The sequence below is a fragment of the Amphiura filiformis genome, chromosome 12 (genome assembly GCF_039555335.1).
Source record: "Amphiura filiformis chromosome 12, Afil_fr2py, whole genome shotgun sequence".
Classification (NCBI taxonomy): domain Eukaryota; kingdom Metazoa; phylum Echinodermata; class Ophiuroidea; order Amphilepidida; family Amphiuridae; genus Amphiura; species Amphiura filiformis.
This window is the reverse complement of record NC_092639.1, coordinates 12504331-12527492: the sequence shown is the minus strand read 5'-3', so window position 1 is coordinate 12527492 and position 23162 is coordinate 12504331. Positions and strand designations below refer to the sequence as shown.

At 38.1% G+C, this 23162-nt stretch overlaps 1 protein-coding gene across 2 annotated transcripts; it reads left to right on the top strand.

Annotated features, from left to right (window-relative positions):
• Positions 1–1278: 1278 nt before the first annotated feature.
• LOC140165804 (neurotrypsin-like) lies at positions 1279–22177 on the top strand. 2 transcript variants are annotated; one of them, XM_072189126.1, is made up of 17 exons: positions 1281–1585; positions 7237–7501; positions 7866–7976; positions 9030–9219; positions 10540–10778; positions 11742–11873; positions 12652–12765; positions 13724–13837; positions 14940–15053; positions 15201–15381; positions 16005–16162; positions 17519–17669; positions 18632–18843; positions 19050–19242; positions 19952–20217; positions 20583–20716; positions 21332–22177. In XM_072189126.1, exons 1-17 carry the CDS (start codon positions 1292–1294, stop codon positions 21500–21502), a joined length of 3039 nt encoding a protein of 1012 aa, XP_072045227.1. In that variant the 5' UTR covers positions 1281–1291; the 3' UTR covers positions 21503–22177. The 2 variants fall into 2 exon arrangements, with proteins under 2 accessions (XP_072045228.1, XP_072045227.1); XM_072189127.1 differs by lacking the exon at positions 13724–13837 and having other exon boundaries at positions 1279–1585.
• The last annotated feature ends 985 nt before the right edge of the window (positions 22178–23162 follow it).

The window sequence follows — 23162 nt, the reverse complement described above, 5'->3', positions numbered from 1 at the left end:
ATTATATCAATCTCCATGACAACACCCACGTGATCGCAGATTTTTAAGGGTGAAATACATTCGGTTTAGGAGAAACATCAAATTGAAGTTTGCATATAATACAGCATTGAATAGGGATTTCTTTCATAAAATTGCGATTATCTCCAAAACTGTGTCAACAACAAGCAATGAATTTTTGTTAAATTTATTTTTTGAAAGCGTAATATGTGGTTCTTAACTTAAAAAAAAAAAAAAAAAAGCAAAGAAGGAAAGAAAATAGAGCTTTGACAAGCGGATAATTTGTTACATTAGAATCCTATGAACACATGATTGGTAATTAAAACGATCAAAATGAAACAAAAGAGGAGAGAAAGGGCCCGCTATGTGGGCCTAGCATGATCTTCTCTGTATATCATTACTGGTCGAACACGATAGGATTTCGGTTAATAATAAATAGACGGTTTTCTGATAGCGCTCTGATAGGTCTTTGAACCTGTCTGCAGCCCTCTAGCTTTTGATTCAACAAGTTACTTTGGGGGGGGGGCGGTGTACAACCTTCAAGTAATTATTTTGTGTAAGCTAACCATAAGCCTATTCATAACCCTAATCCTAACCCTAACTCTAACTCTAACCCTCATCCTAACCCTAAACTAAGCCTAACCAATCAATGACAGTGGCTGTTTCAAGTCTATAAGTCTCCTTGCATGATCGCCTGTCGAATTCAACTACCTGCCTCGACCGGAGACTAAGTTCAAACCCCGGGCCTATTGGGTAGCCGTGTTAAGGCGCCTAAGACTGAAATCCTATCGTATTCGACCAGTAATGTTTTCAGTGCTGTAGTTGTAGTCCTTGCCCCTATGATATACATATCTTACTTGTCCCCAATGCGCTATAATTTGTGAGAAAAATGCAAAAAATAGGCACAAAATTGGCCAGGGGTGTAGTACCCCCTTAAGTGAAATCAATAAACAAACGAAAAAATGTAACCAGAGACCTTCATTGAAAATTCCAGAACGCAATGATTGAGACAACTCTTAGAAAAATAAGCAGATTGAGAATTGATAACGTCATCAATATAACAATAGATAATCGGACTGAATAAATACCGAGTAGACAAGTCATTGAATCGAATCATTTTTGGGTTTTTCATTAGAAGTCCTTGTAATCAAGTGTTACACAAGGATGAGTGAGCGCTTTCACCACACAATTGGGCAAATTTTACGGACAGTAGCCGCCTATTTGGTAATTGAACCATGATTGAACCAACCTCTGGGCCGGGGAACCAACCTTCAGGTAAACATGGTAAAGGTAAATGTGGGCGATATTAATGCCGCGCTTTGTTATATATAAGTGGCAACCCGTCCCTGTGTCCATTTCCACAAGTTCTGTTTTGATCATGTCATCGTTTAACCATTCCATTCTTATTAATATTCGACACGCTAAAATAAGACAGACGTCTCAGAATAACCCAGCCATTGTTTTAGAAAGTCGGTGTGGAAATTTCCAATCAGGGGCTGTAGCGAGCAGTCCGATATCATCATCAGGGATGGATCCGAGTGGCGGACCTCAGAAACAGAAACATTTAGATAAATCGGACACACGTAACGTGAGTACATGTACCAACCCTAGGCCACTTTGTGTCTTAAAAGACACATAATAACATAACTGGAAGTTTGTCTAATTATATTATATTATATTATATTATATTATATTATATTATATTATATTATATTATATTATATTATATTATATTACATGATATTATATTATATTATATTATATTATATTATATTATATTATATTATATTATATTATATTATATTATATTATATTAGGGAGAGCGGGGAGTGTTCGTCCTATATTTTTCTGACCAGCCTAGTGATGTCAAATTTAAGGTTAGGGATGACCTTATTAGCCCATGTGAAAGCCCTATGTCTTAGCTATATACGGCCACAATCCCAGAACTATAGGCCTTACAATAGCAACAGGATAGAGCAAACAAAAAAGTTTTGCAAAGTAGCGAACTTGCCCCATATTAGGGCAGGTTCACCCATATGGTGGGGTATGTTCACCCTAATCACAAAAAAGGTTTAAACATTGCATAACAATAACATAAATGCAAACATTTAGCAAGAGTATACAGGGCATTCATTCTCTTCTGGGAAGTCACTAAATTTGTTGCAGGGGTCGTGTCAGGGTAAAATGTAGGGGTCCAAAGTGAGCTTAAACGTATCATGTTTAAAACTTCGGGGAGATTATGGATTAGGACATAAACGGCGGTATGAGTAATACTGATAGCACATATTACTTTAAAAACACGCTTTTCAGTAGTTTTACCTTGTTTAATGGTATAATTATAAATATTTTGCATAATACGCCCTCCAGTTTGGGGTAAGTCCGCCCGGGGAAGATATAGGGCGAACATGCCCCATCCTCAAAAGGATGTGCACATTTTTGTATTTTCTTCAGGGTATGCAAAATACAAATCGAATAAGGAGTTTATAACTGCATTAAATCTTTGACAAATCCCATATGTTCCCAATACAAATTTCCATTAAAACCATCTGTATTTATGTATCAATGATAATACATTTAAATGCAAGAAAAAATTACGTTTTGGTGTAATTGTTTTTGTTTTGGCTGCAGTTCGATGAACACGTCCCTATATGTCGCGTAGCTAATATAAGAAGTTTATAATGACCTAAGTCACCTACTTTTGCCATCACCAAATTCCCCGATAGCCGTAGTGCTGAGAAACAAGGGGCCAGGGTGGGCGAACCTGCCTCTAGGGCGAACACTTCCCGCTCTCCCCTATATTATATTATATTATATTATATTATATTATATTATATTATATTATATTATATTATATTATATTATATATTAGGGGGGGAGAAAAGTAATTCATTGGTAGAGCACCAGCGCAGTCACCTTCGGAGCCTTATTTCATCCTTTAGATGAGCACTCCATTATAATAGAGAGATTGTGGAGAGGCGTTCACTGCAAACGCCATACGGGTTACGGATTTCTGCATTTTGCGGTAGAACGTCATAGTCCCGTTCACATCCAAACTAGCCTCCTACACAGCCAGTTTGTGTCGGTCCTAACGCTTGTCGTTCCTAGTATGTTCGTGATAGCCGCATAGAGTCTGAACCAAGACTACGTGTAAACGCAATTGCAATCATGATGGCGCTATGCTGAGACAAATAATCTAAATGTAATAGGAAGCACCCATTGATTCACCTTGGGTGCATCGAACCAGAGAAGATTATCTTCTTTCATCGAACTACTTTCCTCGGTATTGATATGCAAATACGACTGGCTGTATCTATAATGTTCTAAGCATTCAGTCCAGATTACCGATATTTGAGTTTTGGAAAATGAGTATAGGCCTATGTTCACACGTGTATGCTATTTGTCTAAATAATCTAAACAGAGTTTGATGTTGGATGCCTAGGAAGTCTTGGTGTATATTATTCGAATAACAAGAAACAAACTCCATTATCATATAAATAATACCCTGTTTACTTTCTAAAGCAAAATGAAAATAAATAATCTAATATGCCTAGTTCGATTACTACCCAGCAAACACCAAAATATTACAGAAAACGTTAAATGTCGGGTTAAAGGTTATGTGAGGGTCAAGGGCATTAAACGTTTTAATAATATTCAAAAAACATTTTGTTCAAAACTTGCTGATAAACGTTCTAACACAATAGACACTTAAATATGTTTGCCAAATGATATTTTACTATAGCATTTCGAATTTTGGCTTAAAATGTTGTTGTATTACTTTTTCAGTATAACACGAGTTTTCATGATTTTTATATAAACATACATCGATATGTTATCAAAATGTTTTAACTAAAACCAAAAACACATGCATTATCATGTTTTAAAAACATTTTTGAGTTTACTGAATAGTATCCATAAGCAAAACACTTTGACAGCTGTTTAATGCACAATGAACAAGCAAGGCGAAAAATAGCGTTGCACGAACTTCTGTTCCCCGTCCCAAACAGACAATTATACCGCATTTATGCCGTAACACGACACAATCTTGCCCAAAACGCCTCTTCGCAAGCTGATTTTTGGACGGCATTTTCCACACACAAATGAATAGGCAATTTGCCCGTTCGAATTCGCGTCGAAAAAAATTGAAATTTGTTCACTTCTTCTTGTCTATACGAGATCAAATTTTAACCCCCAAAATGGATTTAATTACATGTCGGACTCTACTTGTTCTATTAGGATACTTTGATTCGCTTCATAACAAGATAAACATAACATTTTTCTGCATTTTATAATGCGTTTTTTTGTCATTTTGGAACGTCATTTTTTGCTACCAACCGCAACGTAATCGCCTTACGGTAATTCCACGATTGACCAATTCACAATAGATTTCATCCTCTAGAGGGCATAATAACCGATTTTCGACTAGTGTAGCTTGCTGTTCGCGTTCCCGTGTCACGTTTCACGTAAATTTCGCAATCTCTCTATAGCCTCTTTGAAGGTGTCTTGGGAAGTAGTTCTTGAACTGCATATCTCCTTGTCTTGGGTAGGCATCAAACAATTCTCTGAGGTCTCTGGACTTAGGACCAGACTCTGGTGGACACCGACATCGCCTGGCTAATAATTACTTGGTACAGCAGAGATACTAAAATAAATACCCGGGATCGATACACATGAATGTGCTATGCACGATTTTGATATTCAGACGAAAATCTTTGGATACCGGGGTAGAAAATTATGAATATCTCCCATAAATGATTTCGTCTAAAGAAGCCAGATTGTGGTTCCTTGCACTTGAATATACGTGTTGAACAGATATGATAGTCGTTAGCTTGCGTCTTGAGAAAGAAGCTTGCGTCTTGAACTCAATAACTGACAATAATTCGGATTTTATATGTGCCGAACTATATAGCGCAGTGTATAGGCCAATCGTGGAGGTAGTCTAAAAGCAGATGACCTATATGCGTACCATGCTCACTCACACACAGCAAGGTCAGTCACCGGGCTATTGTCAGTAGCCTTAGTCAGATGTCCTTCGGCCCATTATGCGTCTCAAAACTATTAAACAGGTCGGAACAAAATGGCCATGCGTGGCGGTGGATTCAACCTACCATGGCGATTTCTGCCATGAAGATATCGGGGCGATGACACTGTGGTAGGTTAAACCGGTTTTAAGGGATCCCAACCGTCTCGCTTCCCTCAGAGATAGATTTAATTTAAATCATCATCAGAGATTGGGCACTCCATCCTACTTTCAGGCTAGGAATATATTATATTATATTATATTATATTATATTATATTATATTATATTATATTATATTATATTATATTATATTAGTACTACTAATAGGCCTACTACCAACCAATCAGCAAAACAACGAAACGAATATAATAACTAAATTGAAACAACAACCGCACCAACACCAACAACAAACTCATAACCTTAGAGAATCCAGCGTCAGGAAAAACGACATTACTCTCGCATATATCATGTAAACAGACATTCACATGTCCATGCACTCGAAATTATTTTATAATTACTCGATGACCATAATTTATACATTATAGACCGCAAAAAAATTAAGGTACCAATTACATTCACCCCTGTGTATCCTAAACAAAGACAACTATGTCAGAATTAAAACAAGCAGTCATTAGATTCGCATTTCTTTGGCATTCTGCGTCTTTATTTCTTGACCGATGACGATTTCAACGAGTGAGGTCTTAAAGGAGTATTTCGTGTTCCTAGGATCCTCTTTTTATGACATTTTTCAGTACATATCCACGAAAAAAGCATATTCCCAAAATTTCAGTTGATTCCGATATTGCGTTTGCGAGTTATGCATGATTATGTGTATTACACTGCTCCATAGACAATACGTTGTAATTTCGTTCTGGTGCACCATAACGAAATTCAAATTTCACGATATCTTTGCTAAACGAATTAATCTGCAAGAAATATTTTGTACATATAAAATATAAAAATCTCAACTTTTTTTTAGAAAAGTGGGGGGATGAGGCTGTGGATCACGAAATGCCCCTTTAAATCCGAGTTAAAAGATTTTAATTATGACATAGGCCTTATTTTTGTTTATGAAAATTCAGGGGTGAAAATAACTGGTATATACCAGAATTCTTTTGTGCGGTCTGTATATTGTGTACAGTGGAACCAGAGGGGGGGTGTGTATGTACAGACTGGGGTGTGACTGTGACTGTGTGAGGGCACGGGGAGGGCAAAGTGAATTGGGGATCAGAAAATTTGCCTTGTATGCCTAGGCCTAATAAAACTCTGTATTTTCACAAGCATCGCCAACAAGATAAGCCTACTTTAAACAGTGTCAGTTTTGCCACCGGCACACTCTCATGTCTTATAAAGTCATAAGTAAGAATTAAACGCATGTGTTGAGACACGTAAAGCCTACATTCATTTTCTAAACCGAATAAGCAAACAAACAAACCAAAACTACATAACACTTCCAATCAACAAATGTTGTAATTTGGAGTTTTCATCTTTCAAAACCAACATGATAATGAATACAAAAGCCACCTAAGTCCATACTTAAACCAAATTGAGTTAAGCATGGGAAAGTGTTCCTTTACATAGGCCTGTCATATGTATGAAAGAACAACTCAAATTCATCCTCTGTGTCTATTGAGCATGTGAAAAATAGCATGTATGAAAGAATCACCCAATTCCATGATTTGAGTCTTGTAACACATTGATTAAAATCCAGTATGTATAAAAGTCCACTTGTAACACATTCATTGCTAGAGAGTGACTTTTGAAAAAAAATGGGTTTAATAAAGGAAAGTGTGTGGTTTATATTACATGGCAGAATGCTTATCAACATTATACATACCTGTGCGCTTTATTTTGTATTATCTTACTAGTGGTAATCTCATTCTAACATTGTTGTCTTTGTATATGATTCAAAAACCACCAGTCCAAAATTTAAAATGAACCCCACGAAGTCCCTGAAATGCTAATCTTCATACCTAATACAGGTTAATCCACTCATTTGCACGTAAAACTTACCATATTGACCAGGTAAATCTAACTGAAGGAATTAAAATGATACACATGTTTTTCTCTCAAAATCACTTCCCATGGACTTAGGTGGCTTTTGTATTCATGTATTCAATTGGTTTTGAAAGATGAAAACTCCAAATTATAATTATCTACAAACCTGATGAATCTCTCCACGAATTTAACAAATGTTGCGTTTTTTCTCCTTGTGTTATAGGCTACGCTCTTTGGCCTCACCAACACGGATTCTGGCAGAACGAAAGATCTACCAATAATCAGTGATTGGACCACATCGCCAACAAAGGCAACTACAGCATCAGAGCCAGTAATTCCCAATCATCTCAATGGACTGAAACCACTCGTAATAGAGCCGTACCTGGAAAAGACCACTTGGAAACGATGGGTTATATTGAAGCTTTCACTATTTGTAGCATGTCTCGTCATCTCGTGTCTGGCTTTTGCAGCTGTGGCCTACCAGTACCGTAAGATTTAACGAAGATGATAATCACATCAAAATGTTTTACGATAATTTCAAGTGATAGATAGGGTGTTAAAATATCCACATTTAGGTTGGATATTTCTTGTTTGAATTAAGGAACAGTAAAGATTAGAAAGACATCAAAAGTTAACAAAACAGCAACAGAACTAACATCAAGACCAAAAACAACAACATCATCAACAACAACACCAAGACTAATAACAGCAACAACAACAACTACATCAATAAGTCATATTACTTTAAAGGAATATATGGATATATTAATATAGATGTAGAATAGCACAACGAATTTTGCTATGTAAAGTTGAAATAATACAATAATAATAATCTTTCTTTACTACATATAGGCTTCCGAAAGGTCCCAAAAGTTGCTTTTAATGAAGGAGATGAAGATTACTACGAAGGAGACGTTAACATTCTTGCTGTTACAGAAGATTCGACAGATTTCAGTGAGCATGGTGTGTATGAGTTATTGGCAACTATCTGCTAGCAGATATATATAGAAGGGGGAACTGACCACTAGTTCGTTAGTCCGAACAAAAAGGGATAGAGCTAGGGTTATCATGTTGGACGAGGGGGGCCTTTGGGGTCGCGAGCCCCCGGGGTAAAAGCAGGGGGCGGCAAAAGGAAGGGCAGAAGAAGAAGTGGCGGCAAAAAGAACTGTTAAAGAAAAAAAGGCAAAAATTTGTCAAAAATGTTTATCTTCACTTGTTCAAACCATCGAAGAAAAAATTGGGTCAAACTTTGTCCTCATTTTGGAAATTCACTTCACACTTCCGAATTGTATACCAAGTATTTTAGAATAGTTTTAGCAGATATTTTCATTAGGAAGACGTGTAAGTTGTTGTAACCCAAGTATACCCTATGGACATTCCACCTATAAGTCATATGCCAGCAAAAATGTCAACTCAAGTATGTTGAGATATCCAAAGTGTCGTCCACGTAACGTAACCAAGGTCAAACTAAACGTTTTCTGAATCCTTAAAATGAGGGGAGTCATTTGGTGTGCCTTTTAACTGGATTCGAGCACCTTTGAGATTTGACCACTGTGTTGAACTTTGACCTTGAATATGACCGTAGTACCTGGAATTATTCTTGTTAACATCTTGAATGTGTTATAGGACCATAAAAGGAAGCTTAAAAATTTGGTTTGGTAGAGTCCTGGGGGATGCACATTAAACCTCGGTGTATGAAGAGCTTTGTTGCAAAACCCCTTACATGCACTTGAGCAATTTTGAGAAAACATCAAAAAATCATCAAAATAAGTACAGATATATGGGGGTTTGCAACAAAAGCAGTTTTTGGCGGGATGCTTGTATTGGGTAGGATGATCAGTGATTATCAGTGATTTTTTTATATGATTCTTTGATGTGTTCTCGGAATTGCTCAAGTGGATGTAAGGGGTTTTGCAACAAAGCTCTTCATAACTGAAAACTTCTTTGTATCGTCACTTAGAAAAGTAAAACGTGTCAAGTAATGGAATGAATACATATCTCATGTTGACTTCACAGATTATGAGAGTGACTGGAGTTATAGTAGTCATTATGGTAGTTCACTAGAGTCGAGTAGCGTTGACAACATCTACAACAGCTCAAGGGGTCAGATCAGCTTGGAAGACATCGATCTTAGGGCTAGCAATATCCGCCTTGTTGGAGGCCCAAACCAATATACAGGAAGAGTGGAAATCCTACGACAAGGCTCGTAAGTATAAACCAGCACTGATCAAGTACTTCTAGTGGGTGAGCCCGCGGGGTCGGGGGTTGGGAGGTACCACTTGGGGATGGGGGCAAAGCTGCAAAATAAGGTAGTTGACATCATGAGTTACACAACAATGCCTGAAAGCAATTGAACTGGAGTAGCTTTTGGCCGGAAAAGGTCAACGAACTGACACAGGGTCAAATATCGAACTTGCTCAAATTCTGTTCAAAACCACTCTCGTCTTAAGGATTCATAAAATGTATAGTTTGACTTATCTAGGAATTATCGTTCTTGAGTTATCAACCAAGAGAGGACAAAGGTTACGTTTTTGGCTCTATGGGGTCAAAAACCTCAAAGTGCTCCGATTTTGACAAAATAAGTGTTAAAATGTTCGTTTTGATAACAAAAATCAAATAAAGCAAATCAATTCGGCACGAAGGAACAACGTGTTACGTAATTTATCTCTCCATGTTGACCACAACCACCTTGATAGTTTAGATCATTTTTAATTAATTTTGTTTTCCCGGTGACATACAGTACAGAATTAAAAGGAATTTATATATAAGTATGAAGCAAACATTGAATTTTTTTATTCAATAGAAAGAACATTTTCACGAGGAGCAATTTGAACTGTTCCATTCAGCTCAACAAAGCCTAGTTGAATTGAACATTCCATTTTTCAACTCGTGAAAAATATTCTACCGCATGATTGTACTCGGATATAGACCTTTCCTCCTACTTCCCATCATGCACTCTTCCAGGTGGTACGAGTGTCGCAAAACACATAACCAGGGCTGTCAACTTTTTGGAATTGCTTGGCGTGAGACAGAGGAGTACCGGGATTTGTCGACTTCAATGTTCATTTTGACCCATGATTATTTGAGCCACGGTGCTCGAGAATGTGAAAAGCGGGGGGGTGTAGGAACAACAATTTATTCATGGCGATGCGTGAGATTTTACTCAATTTTCAGCTTTTTGCGTGAGATTTACTTTTAGGCGTGAGATTATACTACCTTGGCGTGAGACCGTGAGAAAGTGACCCAATGCGTGAGACTCACGACCAATGCGTGAGAGTTGACAGCCCTGCACATAACCTCCCCGGGGGAGTACTCATTACATTCTGGAATACAGACATTTCGGCTGGTGCCTTCATCGGAAAAAACATAATGTCATCAGTATGCCCATATTAAGACAAAATTATTGCAAAGACCATTAGATGCACACGATCTATGAGGTTGATTGACTACGTCATACCCTCCGGAATAGTGCATGATGGGAAGAAGGGAAAAGGTCTATTCAACATGTATAATGTTTTACGCGCAGGTGGGGAACCATTTGTCATCAACAGTGGAACAGAGAAGACGGAAGAGTTGCATGTAGACAGCTTGGGTTCGGTGACGTTAAGACAACAATGCGGAATGCCCGCTTTGGACAAGGCACCGGTAAAATTTGGTTCACCAAAGTGAGGTGTGCTGGAAGCGAACCTAATTTATATGCATGTAGTAAGACGGCCAATGTTCGGTCCTGCACACACGCCATGGACGCATCTGTACGATGTGAAGGTAACCAAATTTTGGATTTTACATAAAATTGGAGCTATTTGGGTCCTTTAGCTTTTTCTATTTACGCGCCGTTCATGAATTTCTCTTTTGTATTACACACGCTTGTCACAAAATACTTGTAGAATAATTTACATGTATGTTATTTTACGTCTTCACACTCCTGTCCACCTAAATAGCGTTGGCACTAGATAGTAGCCCTACTATAGGGCCTTTTAAACACACTATATCCGAGAACCGTTAAAACCCACTAACCGCTCCACCCGAAAAAAACCCTTTTTTCTGGGGAATAGCAGTCACAGTGTTTAGCAGTTCTCTGGATCATGTGGATATAGCGAGGTTTTATGATATAGCATGGTTTTGGATCACCACAATCAAAAGGCCCTATACTAGTAGGGCTACTAGATAGTCGGACAAGTAACTTTTAAAAGTTACTCGACCCGACTGGAACTTTACCAGCCCAACATTCATGACATTGTAGCTTCAGAATTGAAAAATTCAAGTTATGAATGAAGTTTAATGAATAAACAATAAAATTATGTCATAATGATAAGACTGAGAGCCCAACTGAAATAGTGATATCAAGATTTGTGTGTGTATCTTTAGAGCCTATTTGCGGCGTTTACCTGAAAACTAATATTTCTTTCCTCTTTTTTCAAAGACCTTTTTTGTTTAGTGTCAAATTCTTTAATGGATTTGATGCTTTCCTTTCAGTTACTAGTATTTACATTAATTCTATGCAGTCCTCTACGTGTAATATACGAGTAATGTAACACCTGGCCTGATGTTTGGTTCCAGCCAGGCGCGGCAGGTACTTTTGAAATTTTACCTGCCCAACAGAAAAGTTACCCCCTCGGCGTGTGGATATATAGGAGTAAATAATTCATACGAGTTTTTGCTTGTCTATTTACTCACTCCTTGTTCGTTTTTGTTTTGATTTGTTTGTTTATTTTTTGTTAATTGAAGCTCCGGAGCCGACAACGTCTGCTTGTGATAGCAATCCTTGTAAAAATGGTGGCACATGCAGAAATACAAATGGCGGGAATAGCTTTCAATGCACCTGTACCTCAGGCTGGTCTGGAAGTGTATGTACTACTGGTGAGTCTTTTGTTACGGTAGCCCTAATTGTCACCCTATTATTCTTGTTTCGTTCAGCACAGTGATGGTTAGTATGATACCGATGATGGTGGAAATCATATCGATTAAATACCGTAGATTTCCGTCTACAAGCATCTAAATAAGTGTCTTTTTTGGCGAAAGAACATCCTCCACATAGATTGGTCTTACAATAATACATGTCTGTGCCAGTAATATAGTTAAACTTTAAATATTATTTTTGTGGTGGGTGTCTGCCTTTTAACGCTTTTGTTAAAAATGCACTCATTTAGAGACATATTTGTACTTGTAGACGGAATTCTACGAAAACAGAAAAAAAACCGAAGAAATAGAAAAGAACCAGACAGGGTACTGGCAAACAGTTGAACAGGTTTTCACGTTTTGCCACACGTGAAGGTAAATTCATTGCTTTATCTCAGTGTTATTCTACAGTTAACACAATAAATAAGGTAGCATGCAGTTCACGAAACAGGACCTTAAGCTTAAGCCAAAGTTTGGGTCGATTTCAAAAATCAAGGTGACCATGCATTATGACCGCAATGATGTTTTCTTTAATTTGAGATATCAGTGACGGCAAATGATGCAGTAATAATCAAGCACAAAATGTTGGTCTAAGTCTCAGCCGGCTGTGCTCCTTCGTGACTTAGAAGCACAATCCAGCTTAAAACCGTGCACGCACGTACAGACGCCCAAATGAACGCACGGGCCTCGCGAGACGTATGGAAAATCGCAATCTCTATTATTTTTTATTATATTTTAGCTGTACGTCCGTGTGATAGTGATCCTTGCTATAATGGCGCCACGTGCAGGAACAATGGCGGGAATTTTGAATGCACATGTGCAACTGGCTGGAATGGACGGCTATGTAATAACAGTAAGTTGAAAGGGGAGATACCAGGATTGTTCAAGTGAAGGAGGGGGGGGGGGTAGCAAATATTGGACAAGCTAATATTTGGGACAAAAATTATCCACTGGAGATGAATGTCAAAAGCATTTTTGGTTGTAACTCGGGAGCGGTGCGTCCTGGATGGGTCAAGCTGTACATTTTCTGGGTCCTTGTGGCTGGGGGAGTGCATTGGAGTGGTTTTTAGCACAATTTGAGCAAGTTTAAAATTTTGACTCTGTGCCGGGTTCGATGACCTTTTGCCCCCCTTGGGGCCAGTTTGTGTTTTTGGGAGCATCCTGATTGTGTTTTGGGGTCATCTCAGGAACCTGAAGGGGTTGGTTTGGTTTGGTCCTGTGGGGGTGCACAGAAAGTGGTCCTAGCTCCCCGAGTACTAGGCATATTTAATAGCTTTTAATTATTTCAAGCATATCCGTCTTGACAGGCTTTTTTTATGTTTTGAAGAATTGCCTATATGCTATTTAAAAGCAAGCTCTATTTAATATAATTCTTATTACTCTCTATCAAACATGCTAGCAAACATACATTGTTCCATGCTTTTTAACTTGGTACACATCATTAAAAAAAGGCATTACAAAAAAAACCACAAAAACATTTCGTTCTACAAATCGATAATTAATGTACAAATAACATTATAAATATTCGTAATCACAATGAAACAATATATTCGATATAATAGATTTGAACCGGTGTCCTTCACCGTAATCATGGCGCAGTGTAGTCCATTCAATCAAATGTTGTTATCAACCCGTTTGATCGTAATGTTGGAGACGAACTGTCGCGATAGATTGCAATCATGCTTTTGTTGAATGCATTTGAGTAGTCCGCCATATTTACGGTATGATACGTCATATGCACAGCCTTTATACTGAGTAAGATTGAACTTCAGTGTCTCAAATGAAATATATATGTGTGTGTGTCATTTCAGATATTAACGATTGTTCTCCTAACCCATGTCAAAATGGTGGTACATGTAGGGATCAAGTTGGTACATACGAATGCCAATGTACGAGTAATTATTATGGGACTAATTGCGAAAATGGTAAGTGCGACCTTTGACATTTGAGCCAGTGGCGTAGCTGGGGGGGGGCTCAAGTGCCAGCGCATTTCAACAAAAATTGTCATTTGAAAGACCGAAATTCAAAGACCGACTATAACCAAATTGCGGGTATTTGTGCAGATCTGAGCGATTTTACAATTTGACCCATCTATGACATTTAACTCTTTTCTGAGTAAAGTACATTACCAACAAAGTTGTTCGTATTCTTTGTTTTCAGCTATCACTCTAAATCTAATTTTTGCTGCTTGACTACTACAAAAATTAACTACTACAACAATATCATTGTTATTCACAAACAAACAATCAATTGAATACATGAATTCAAAACCCACCCAAGTCCATGGGAAGTGATTTTGAGAAAAAAACCTGTGTATCATTTTAATTCCTTCAGTTAGATTTACCTGGTCAATATGGTAACTTTTACGTGCAAATGAGTGGGTTAAACTGTATTAGGTATGACGATTAGCATTTCAGGGACATCGTGGGGGTTCATTTTAAATGTTGGACTTGGGTGGTTTTTTTAATCATATACAATTCCAACAATGTTGGAATAATATTTACAATTCCAACAATGTTGGAATAATATTACCACTAGTAAGATAATACAAAATAAAGCACACAGGTATGTATAATGTTGATAAGCATACTGCCATGTAATATAAACGACACAATTTCCTTGATTAAGCCCATATTTTTTCAAAAGTCACTCTCCAGCAATGAATGTGTTACAAGTGGACTTTTATACATACTGGATTTCAATCAATGAGTTACAAGACTCAAATCGTGGACTTGGGTGGTTCTTTGATACATGCTATTTTTTACATGCTCAATAGACACAGAGGATGAATTTGAGTTGTTCTTTCATTCATATAACAGGCCTATGTATAGCAACAATTTCCCATGCTTAACTCAATTTGGCCAAAGTATGGACTTGGGTGGGTTTTGTATTCATATATTCAATTGGCAAGTGTGTTATCAAATGTCTATACGCAATGCTGATTGAAAGTGAATTTAAGTGGTCCATTTTATTTAAGAAAAAGGGCCTGCATGTTTCCACTGAAATATTTGTATAATATCATTCCAGATATTAACGAGTGTTCTCCTAACCCATGTCAAAATGGCGGTACATGTACGGATCGTGTTGGTGGATATGACTGCCAATGTACGAGTAACTACTCTGGGACTAACTGCGAAAATGGTAAGTGTTTGATATACATTGAAAAGATTATCGAATGTCATTCTTGAAACACCCCTACACCCCCCACACCCACCCACCCACCCACAACATCCAAAAGAAGAGAAATTGATTAAGTTTCTTGTCATCTATTATATTCCATTATGATAGCAATCGGTGGGACTACTAGTACCCGAATAAGACTCGTTGGAGGAAGCGGGTCGTTTGAAGGTCGAGTAGAAGTTTATTATAATGGTATATGGGGGACAGTTTGTGACGATAAATGGGACAAGAAAGACGCCGATGTCGTGTGTCGTATGCTGGGGTTTACTGCGGCATATGAAGCTAGTCGGTAAGTATTTCTGTATCATACCAATATATAAAAAACGATATCTTTATTATTGTTGGGAGGCCGGTTTTGGCCATACTCTTATGATTCTTTGAAACCAAAACCGGCTGATGACAATAATAAAGATATCTTCAAACTAAGATAGACCTAAAATGAAAGACAGAGATAAAAAGACTAAATCGCGTCTGATGTCATCTGTCATCAAACTCGAGCAAAAAACGAGCACGGTTTGTTCACAAGTGTCGTGATGATATGAGTTGCTGAACGCGGCGGTAAAAACTTCAAACATACAAACCATCTCAAAAGTTAGGTCTTTATAGTAGGAAACTTTCTTTCCCGAAGGCATCGTGTACGCGTGTCAACAATGCCTAGAGAAGTTGCTTTTTGCGTGGTAAAGTACGTAATTTTTCGCCATTTTCTGCTATTCCTTATTTCATTTACGCGCTATTAACCAATCAAGGATCGTAGGGAAATTGATTGACAGATGACGTCAGACGCGATTTAGTCTTTTTATATCTGTCTTTCATTATATGTCGATCGGATTCTAGAAAATCAAAGATAACGTCAGCTTAAAAAACGCAGAAAAACGGTCATTATTTTACGCATTCTTGATCAAATCTTTGCAGATATGCAGCCTATGGCAGTGGATCGTCCTCGGCACAAATTTGGTTAGATAATGTTGCTTGCGTAGGAAATGAAGACAGTCTGCTTTCCTGTTCCCATAATGGATGGGGAAATCATAACTGTGACCATCGGGAAGACGCTGGAGTGTCATGTTTAACAGGTAAACTTACACTTTACAAACATAATTATGCAAAATGATAATACACATACCATCACACCCACTTATCCCTATATACCATGTATACACATGCACACCCTAACGCGCACGCATTGCACACCCCACACCCGGAAACGATATAAAATTACATTATTTGATTTTTTTTACACTGAACATAAAAACTTACCAAATTGCCATTGCAAGGGCATTATCTGACCCAGATCACGGGAAACCAGTTACATCAGATGACTTTTTGTCCAACTTGGATGAAAGTGATTCTCGCCTGAAGCAATTAGTTGTCAAATGTTGACAGTTGGTAGCAGCTGTCATGCTGGAATATTGTTTGGCCATAGTATGATAGAATGAGTTATTTCCGCCTTATTCAACTAAAACGTTGGTTAAACAGGACTGACTTACTTAAGGAATATGTAGCCTATTAAATGAAGTGTGTATCATTATTTTTCTCTAACCACTTAAGTTAAGGAATCGGAGAGAAACATTTGCACAGTATTTGTTGTGTACTTAAAGTGTATGTAGCTGGGAGGAAACGGGGAGAAAAAGCCACCCATCATTTGAAAATTGTGACCTTTCGTATATATCATTAGATTTATAAGTTTACTTGGAAGATTGTTAAATATCAAAAATATGAAAAATATCAATTTTTAATGATTTGCCATAAAATGTGTATTACATTGCGAATTTCAAAAAAATCTAAATTATTTCATATCATCAGGACATTCCTCGTATTCATAATGCAATTTGGTGTGTCTGATGTGCTCTCGGGTCCCACAGAAGATACTGTGCTTTCCGATTTCTCATCTCAATGAATAAGAAAAACCGGATTTAGTATCTTGAAGATATGCATCCGGAATTGTTAGTTAAAAGTTTATTCGACTAGTCCAATGAAATTTCACTTACATTCAGACGCGACGTTTCGAAAACTGTCAGTTTTCTCACAGAATCTGTGGTTTTCACTATTGATTCTGTTGATGTATTGAGGATCTGTGCGCAGAATAATGTTGACTGCGGCTTATAAGCGACCGAGTTGTTAGTTGATTCAAAATCAGCTATACACAGATCCGCAATTAACAATAGCATCGAAAAAGAAAACTGACAGTTTTTTTAAACATCTGCATGTAAATGGGATTTTATTGGACTATTCGCATGAGCTTATAACTAACAATTCCTGATGAATATCTTCAAGATACGAAATCTGTTTTTTTTTCTTATTCATTGAGGAATCGGAAAGCAACGTTTGCACAGTATTTTTGTGGGACCCTTTGTGAGCTTATAAGTAACAATTCGGATGTAGTATAATCAATAATAGCTTTAAAAATGAATGATGTACTTTTGGTATAGATAACTGGGTGATTCCAGACGTGACTGTTCGTCTTGTTGGTGGCACAGCTTTCGCAGGGAGAGTGGAGGTTTGGAGAAATGGTGTGTGGGGGACCATATGTGACGACTACTGGGGTATGGAGGAAGCTGAAGTTGTATGCAGACAACTCGGGTAACAATCAGCATTCAACTAAATTTCTGAAACTTTGTATAAAGCGTTTCTGAGCATTGTAAACTAATTAGCTAACAATAGCAACAGCAATAAGGGTTCTGGATGTCGTAGGAGCCTACCATTAAAACTTTAAGCTTGGGTAAATTTAACCATATAGAAGAGATGTGAAGCAACAGGTTATAGCTATATCGTTTGATCCATTACACTTTATACGTTGTGGTTATTATTCCCTATATAGAAACAAGGCAACTTAAAACCTGCGCCATAGCAGCTAAATAAGGCGCCGCGCCCGACTCCAAGTGCGTGTTCAAACCCCCGAGACCGCAGCTGTGTAGTCCTTGCACAGGCCCGGTTTATTTCCAGTTGTCCTTGTCAGACACCCTCATGATCCATAATCCTCGTGAGTCTCGAGCGGAGTGGAAGGGCAACATTTGATGACAAACTTAAGGATTTTACCCCTTTTGACCACCCTCCCCATGTTTAAGCCAAATCGGATTATAACCCAACATGCACCTAATGCTAGAGCCCTTTCAGTAAGGTGATTTTCAGTAATCAACCCTATTTGACTCCTGCATGACCTTGAACTCAAAATCTGTGTTTACTCCATAGACAACATATGTATATGTGTCAGTCACATCCACTATTAACCCTTCGCAAGTTACTAGTATAGTCTAACTTTACGAAGGGTCCCTGCAGTAAAAAAAAATCTCCCCACGTCTCTTACTCCACGATATTACTTTAGACTTGCTTACGAAGAGCTCCGATCGTAAATTATTATTGAAATGAATTTATAATACGATGGATTTTCACACTTATGAAGCGTCGTAAATGGCCAGTTACAAGGTAAGCAACGCTTTCGTGAATTTGAAGTCGCATAAACGTGATTACGTCACGCATATTAGCTGCGTACATTGAAGAATATTTAATCTTATCGCATATTTACAATTACCCCTTGAATACAGGTACTCAGCAGCCGTGGTAGCTTACAACTGGGCTGACTCAAGAGATTCTCATTTCGGAGAACGAGACGGTGGCGAAATATGGCTAGATAATATGCAATGTGCTGGTAGCGAAACTCGTATAGAAGATTGCCCACACGCCGGATGGTCTAATAATAACTGCGTTCATGACCTTCCATTTTCAGAACAAGCTGGTGTGATGTGTTACAACCCGGGTAAGTTACATTGCTGCAGGATTTCAAGTGTCAAGATTGCAGGAAAAGAATAGTTTGCACTATCTGTCATATCATGTGTAGCGAATTTGTTACGTATCAAAAGGTCAACGATCCTCCTAGTTCAATACTACCATATGATCATTGTCCTTTCCTGCTTCATCTCCGGTAACTTTATTAATAATTATTATGTGCTTGGTATCATGCAGGTATCACGGCGAAAGTTGACCTTCTTAATACCGGTAATTGTGGAACTCGGCCGCTCCTAAACAGAATTGTTGGTGGAGAGAATGTCGTCGATAAGTGGCCGTGGATGGGTTCCTTACGAGACGTTTATGGTAATCATAGATGCGGCACTTCACTTATTAGTTCGGGATGGGCGATAACTGCAGCACACTGCGAGTGAGTCAATCAGGAGAACTGAGTGGATGCACTGCGGATTTTCTAGTCACATTCAATGCAATGTCCATTTCGTCAATAGTGTGATAATATCTTGTGACGTCATCTGTATAGTGCATCCACTCCGTTTAGCCTCTTAACTAAAACTCGCAACCAAGAATAATTTGTGTTACTGTACTGTCTGTAGATTCTAGGAACATCATATTGAACGAGACTTTATAGCGTAGAAGCACTTTTTAGAAACTTCTAAAACAAGTATGGTGGTGTGTAAGCCTTGAAATGTTAAACATTTCAAGACTTACACACCACCAAATACTTGTTTTATGTAAAGGTTAGGATATCCCTAATAGTAAGGGGCTGTGCAATAATTATGAGCCCTGGGGAGGGTAAAATTGGGGGGGGGCAAGAAATTTTTGGCGAGCCGAAGGGGGGGAGGCAAGCAATTTTTGGCACACATTCATGGGGCTCCTTTTAAATAAAACGCGCTAAAAAGGAAAACGGTACGGAAACGCTTAAATATGCCAATTTTCCTGCTCGCTGCGCTCGCAACATGTACAGACCATTTAAAGTTTGAAAATTGGGATCCCTTTGGAAATTTTACCCCCCCCCCTCCGGGGTCATAACTATTGCACAGCCCCTAAGGTGTGGTATTTAATTCACTTATAAATAAATAAAAAATTGTGTTTTCATCATTATTTTTGGTTATTTTCAGTGATGTCGCTCACAAAGTGTACTTCGGTGATCTTCAACTGTCACCTCAATCAAGCACTCACCAAGAATCAACAGTGCAAGTATTCCGTAATCCCAACTATAATTCATACACCATCGACAACGACTTCACTCTGTTGAAACTCGACACCCCACTAACGATAAATGGTCATGTGCGACCTATATGTCTTGCCGTATCTTCCAACGAAGAGTCTTTTTATCCTGATGGCACCTGCAAGGCAGTTGGATGGGGGCATCTTGAATGGGAAGGTAGGGTTGTTTTATAACCTTGAATCATCTGATATGCACCTGTTGGCTTTCAGGTTGATAATTGCTTTTGTTGAAACCTTTTGTAGGTCAAATGGGAGACATTGGGGTGTGTGAACACATATAGATCCAGGGTCAGATGCCAGGAATGGCCAGGGGTACCTGCCACGCAAAAGGGCGTGTTCATTTCCTGTGGAAACTGTAAAATAATTAATATTTATTTATGTTTATATATTATAACAGGGCTCTTTATTGACTTTGAAGAGAAAAGGGCAAACAAGCGCTGACCTGAAAGCTCACCAGGAAGCCCGACTCAAAGCTTGAGCAAAAAAAAAAAAAAAATTAAACTTGTCTTTATTTTATCGTAGGATATGTATCAAGAGATCTACAGGAAGTTGATTTAGATATAATTACTGAAAGTGCTTGCCAGCGTGTTTACAGCCATATTACTGACAATATGATATGTACCGATGACCCTAACAGGGAAGCTGGCACATGTCAGGTAAGATAGTTGGGGTATCATTTAATTATTGATATCATCGTCACGTCGTCTCAGCTCGTCTTCATCTTCATCTTCATCTTCGTCTTCGTCTTCGTCCCCGTCCTGTTTCCATCTCCATTAGCCTTTTCGAGATATGGTGTACATAATAAGAGGGCAGTTTAAAATATATGGTAAAACACGGTAAATTCAAAGACTTTACCCATTTCGTGCAGCGCCATCCTATTGTGTCCGCCATATCTCGAAAAGGCTAATCTCCTTCTCCATATCCCTCTACATCTCCATCTATGCTAATTGCTAATTATGAATTGATGTATTCATTTATATTTAAGTTTAGTAGGACCCACGTGTCATATTTGCATTGTTTTTTTAAAAATCATTGTGTATATTCTATATTTTGAATTATATAATTTAACTCGCGTAAAGCGCCTCGATCTATTGAAAATGCGCGAAATAAATGTCCAAATAATAAAAAATAATCCTCATCTCCGTCTCTTCATCACAATCATCAACTTTGTCGTCATTATCAACGCAATAATTATACCAAAGGAATAAAATGCTTGGATTAAACATGTTTAAGGGCAAACCGTTTTAATTCAGTGTAATGTGCTTCCACAGGGTGACAGCGGCGGTCCTTTGCAGTGTGTTAAAAACGGAGTATGGCATCTTATTGGCGCCACCAGTCACGGGTATGAATGCGGTGGAGCCGGGATTCCCGATGTATTCGCTAGAGTATCACGGTATTGGCAATTCATCAAACAAACAGTGGACATGAATGGTGGACCATAACCTCGTATACTCTTGGCCAAAAGGATCAATTCAATACTGACAAATATAATAATTATGGATATTTAAACAAAAATAAATTACGGGGCATTGATACTAATGTAACAGTAATGTTTATAAGGGGAGGGTTCGCTTGAGCATGTTGAGTGAAACTTTGAATTTTAAAAACGACCATTTTTGGCCTTTTGGTATATCAATGAACCTCTTTCGGAGTATCTCAATGTTCCGATAACAAAATATCGGTGAACATTTTCGATTTTTAAGAAATGCTTTTGGCAGCTTTTTATCTCACTTAATGTCCTGTTTATTTTAACGTTTATTTTTAATGACAGTTCATACACTCCTAGATAGTGAGAACTAATCAGAGCAAACGTTAGTAAATTACTAGCTGTGCATAAATATTGTAGAATTGCACGGGCGCGCACTCCGCGTATTACGCGCAGTATTTTTGAACGCGTTCATTTTCCTTGCGGGAGGATGCATATTTGCTTGCATTTTCCAACATTTTAAGTGACAATTTTGTAATAAACATAGCAAAAATCTTGGGATTTTAGTCGTGTATGAAATAGGTTAATAAATGCATACCGTATCACTTGTTGCTCGAGAAATTATACAAAATAATGCACTTGTACTGAGATGTTGATGCGTCTAATGCACTCCCCTTCTCGAAGCTCGTACATTAGACGCATCAACATCTCAGTACTCGCCCTTACCAAACATGAATGCCTATTTGGCATTCTGTAGCTATTCGCCAAGCCCTCGAGTGCTAAGGATAGCGGTACTAGGTGGTCACTAGCACTCAGCAGCTAATGAATGCCTATAGAGCTGGTTCACAGGCATTCTGAATGCCTCACAAGAATGCTACCGAATGCCTATTTACTCATTAAGCCCTCATTAAAGCTCAATCTATTAACTTAGGCATTCGTAACTTAGGCATTCCTAGTGGTTCTAGGATTAGGCGGTTTGCTATAGGCACTCGGTGGCATTCGGATAAGTCATAGGCATTCCACTGAAAAAATTTCTAAGTATTAGGCATTCGGTTAAAAAATTTGTAAAGTAATAGGCATTCCACTGAAAAATTTCTAAGTATTAGGCATTCGGTTTAAAAATTTCTAAGTAATAGGCATTCGGTTATAAGATTTCTAAGTAATAGGCATTCCATTCAATTAGGCATTCTGCTAATAGCCTTGACTAGCATTCCTTAGTGGTTGACCCAAGGGTCAAACAGGTGCATGATGGGAATATATTTCTAACTGCCATTTTGAACTGGTGTGAATGCAGAGATGAAGGAATCTTTATCCTTTCATGTTTCCAGCTTTATTATAGGCCGTATTTGTCCACTTTTTACATTTGGGATGCTACATGACAATGCATATTATGTGGACAACATCATACATGTATATGTGATCCATGTAGTTATCTTTGTGTGCAATAATATATGCCACAATGATGGATGGTGTATGTATAAAGGTAAGCTTAAATATGACTACCCATATCAAAAAAATAAGGTAGCGGATGCCTACCCGGTGCTGATCCGCAAGGTATCCGATACCTTGTGGATGTCATTTTTAAAGACATCCGATGGCACCCGCTAGCGCATTAGTTTTCGGATGCCTCAAAGTCAGAGTTGGGAGCTACCGGGTAGGTATCCGGTGCCTTAACA

Excerpts from the sequence above, each read along its gene's own strand:
- LOC140165804 (XM_072189126.1), top strand. The coding sequence starts at position 1,292 with ATGTGGGCGATATTAATGCCGCGCTTTGTTATATATAAGTGGCAACCC. Across the intron at positions 16,163-17,518 it reads TGGAGTGTCATGTTTAACAG|ATAACTGGGTGATTCCAGAC; the intron begins GTAAACTTACAC and ends CTTTTGGTATAG. Across the intron at positions 20,717-21,331 it reads GGGAAGCTGGCACATGTCAG|GGTGACAGCGGCGGTCCTTT; the intron begins GTAAGATAGTTG and ends GTGCTTCCACAG.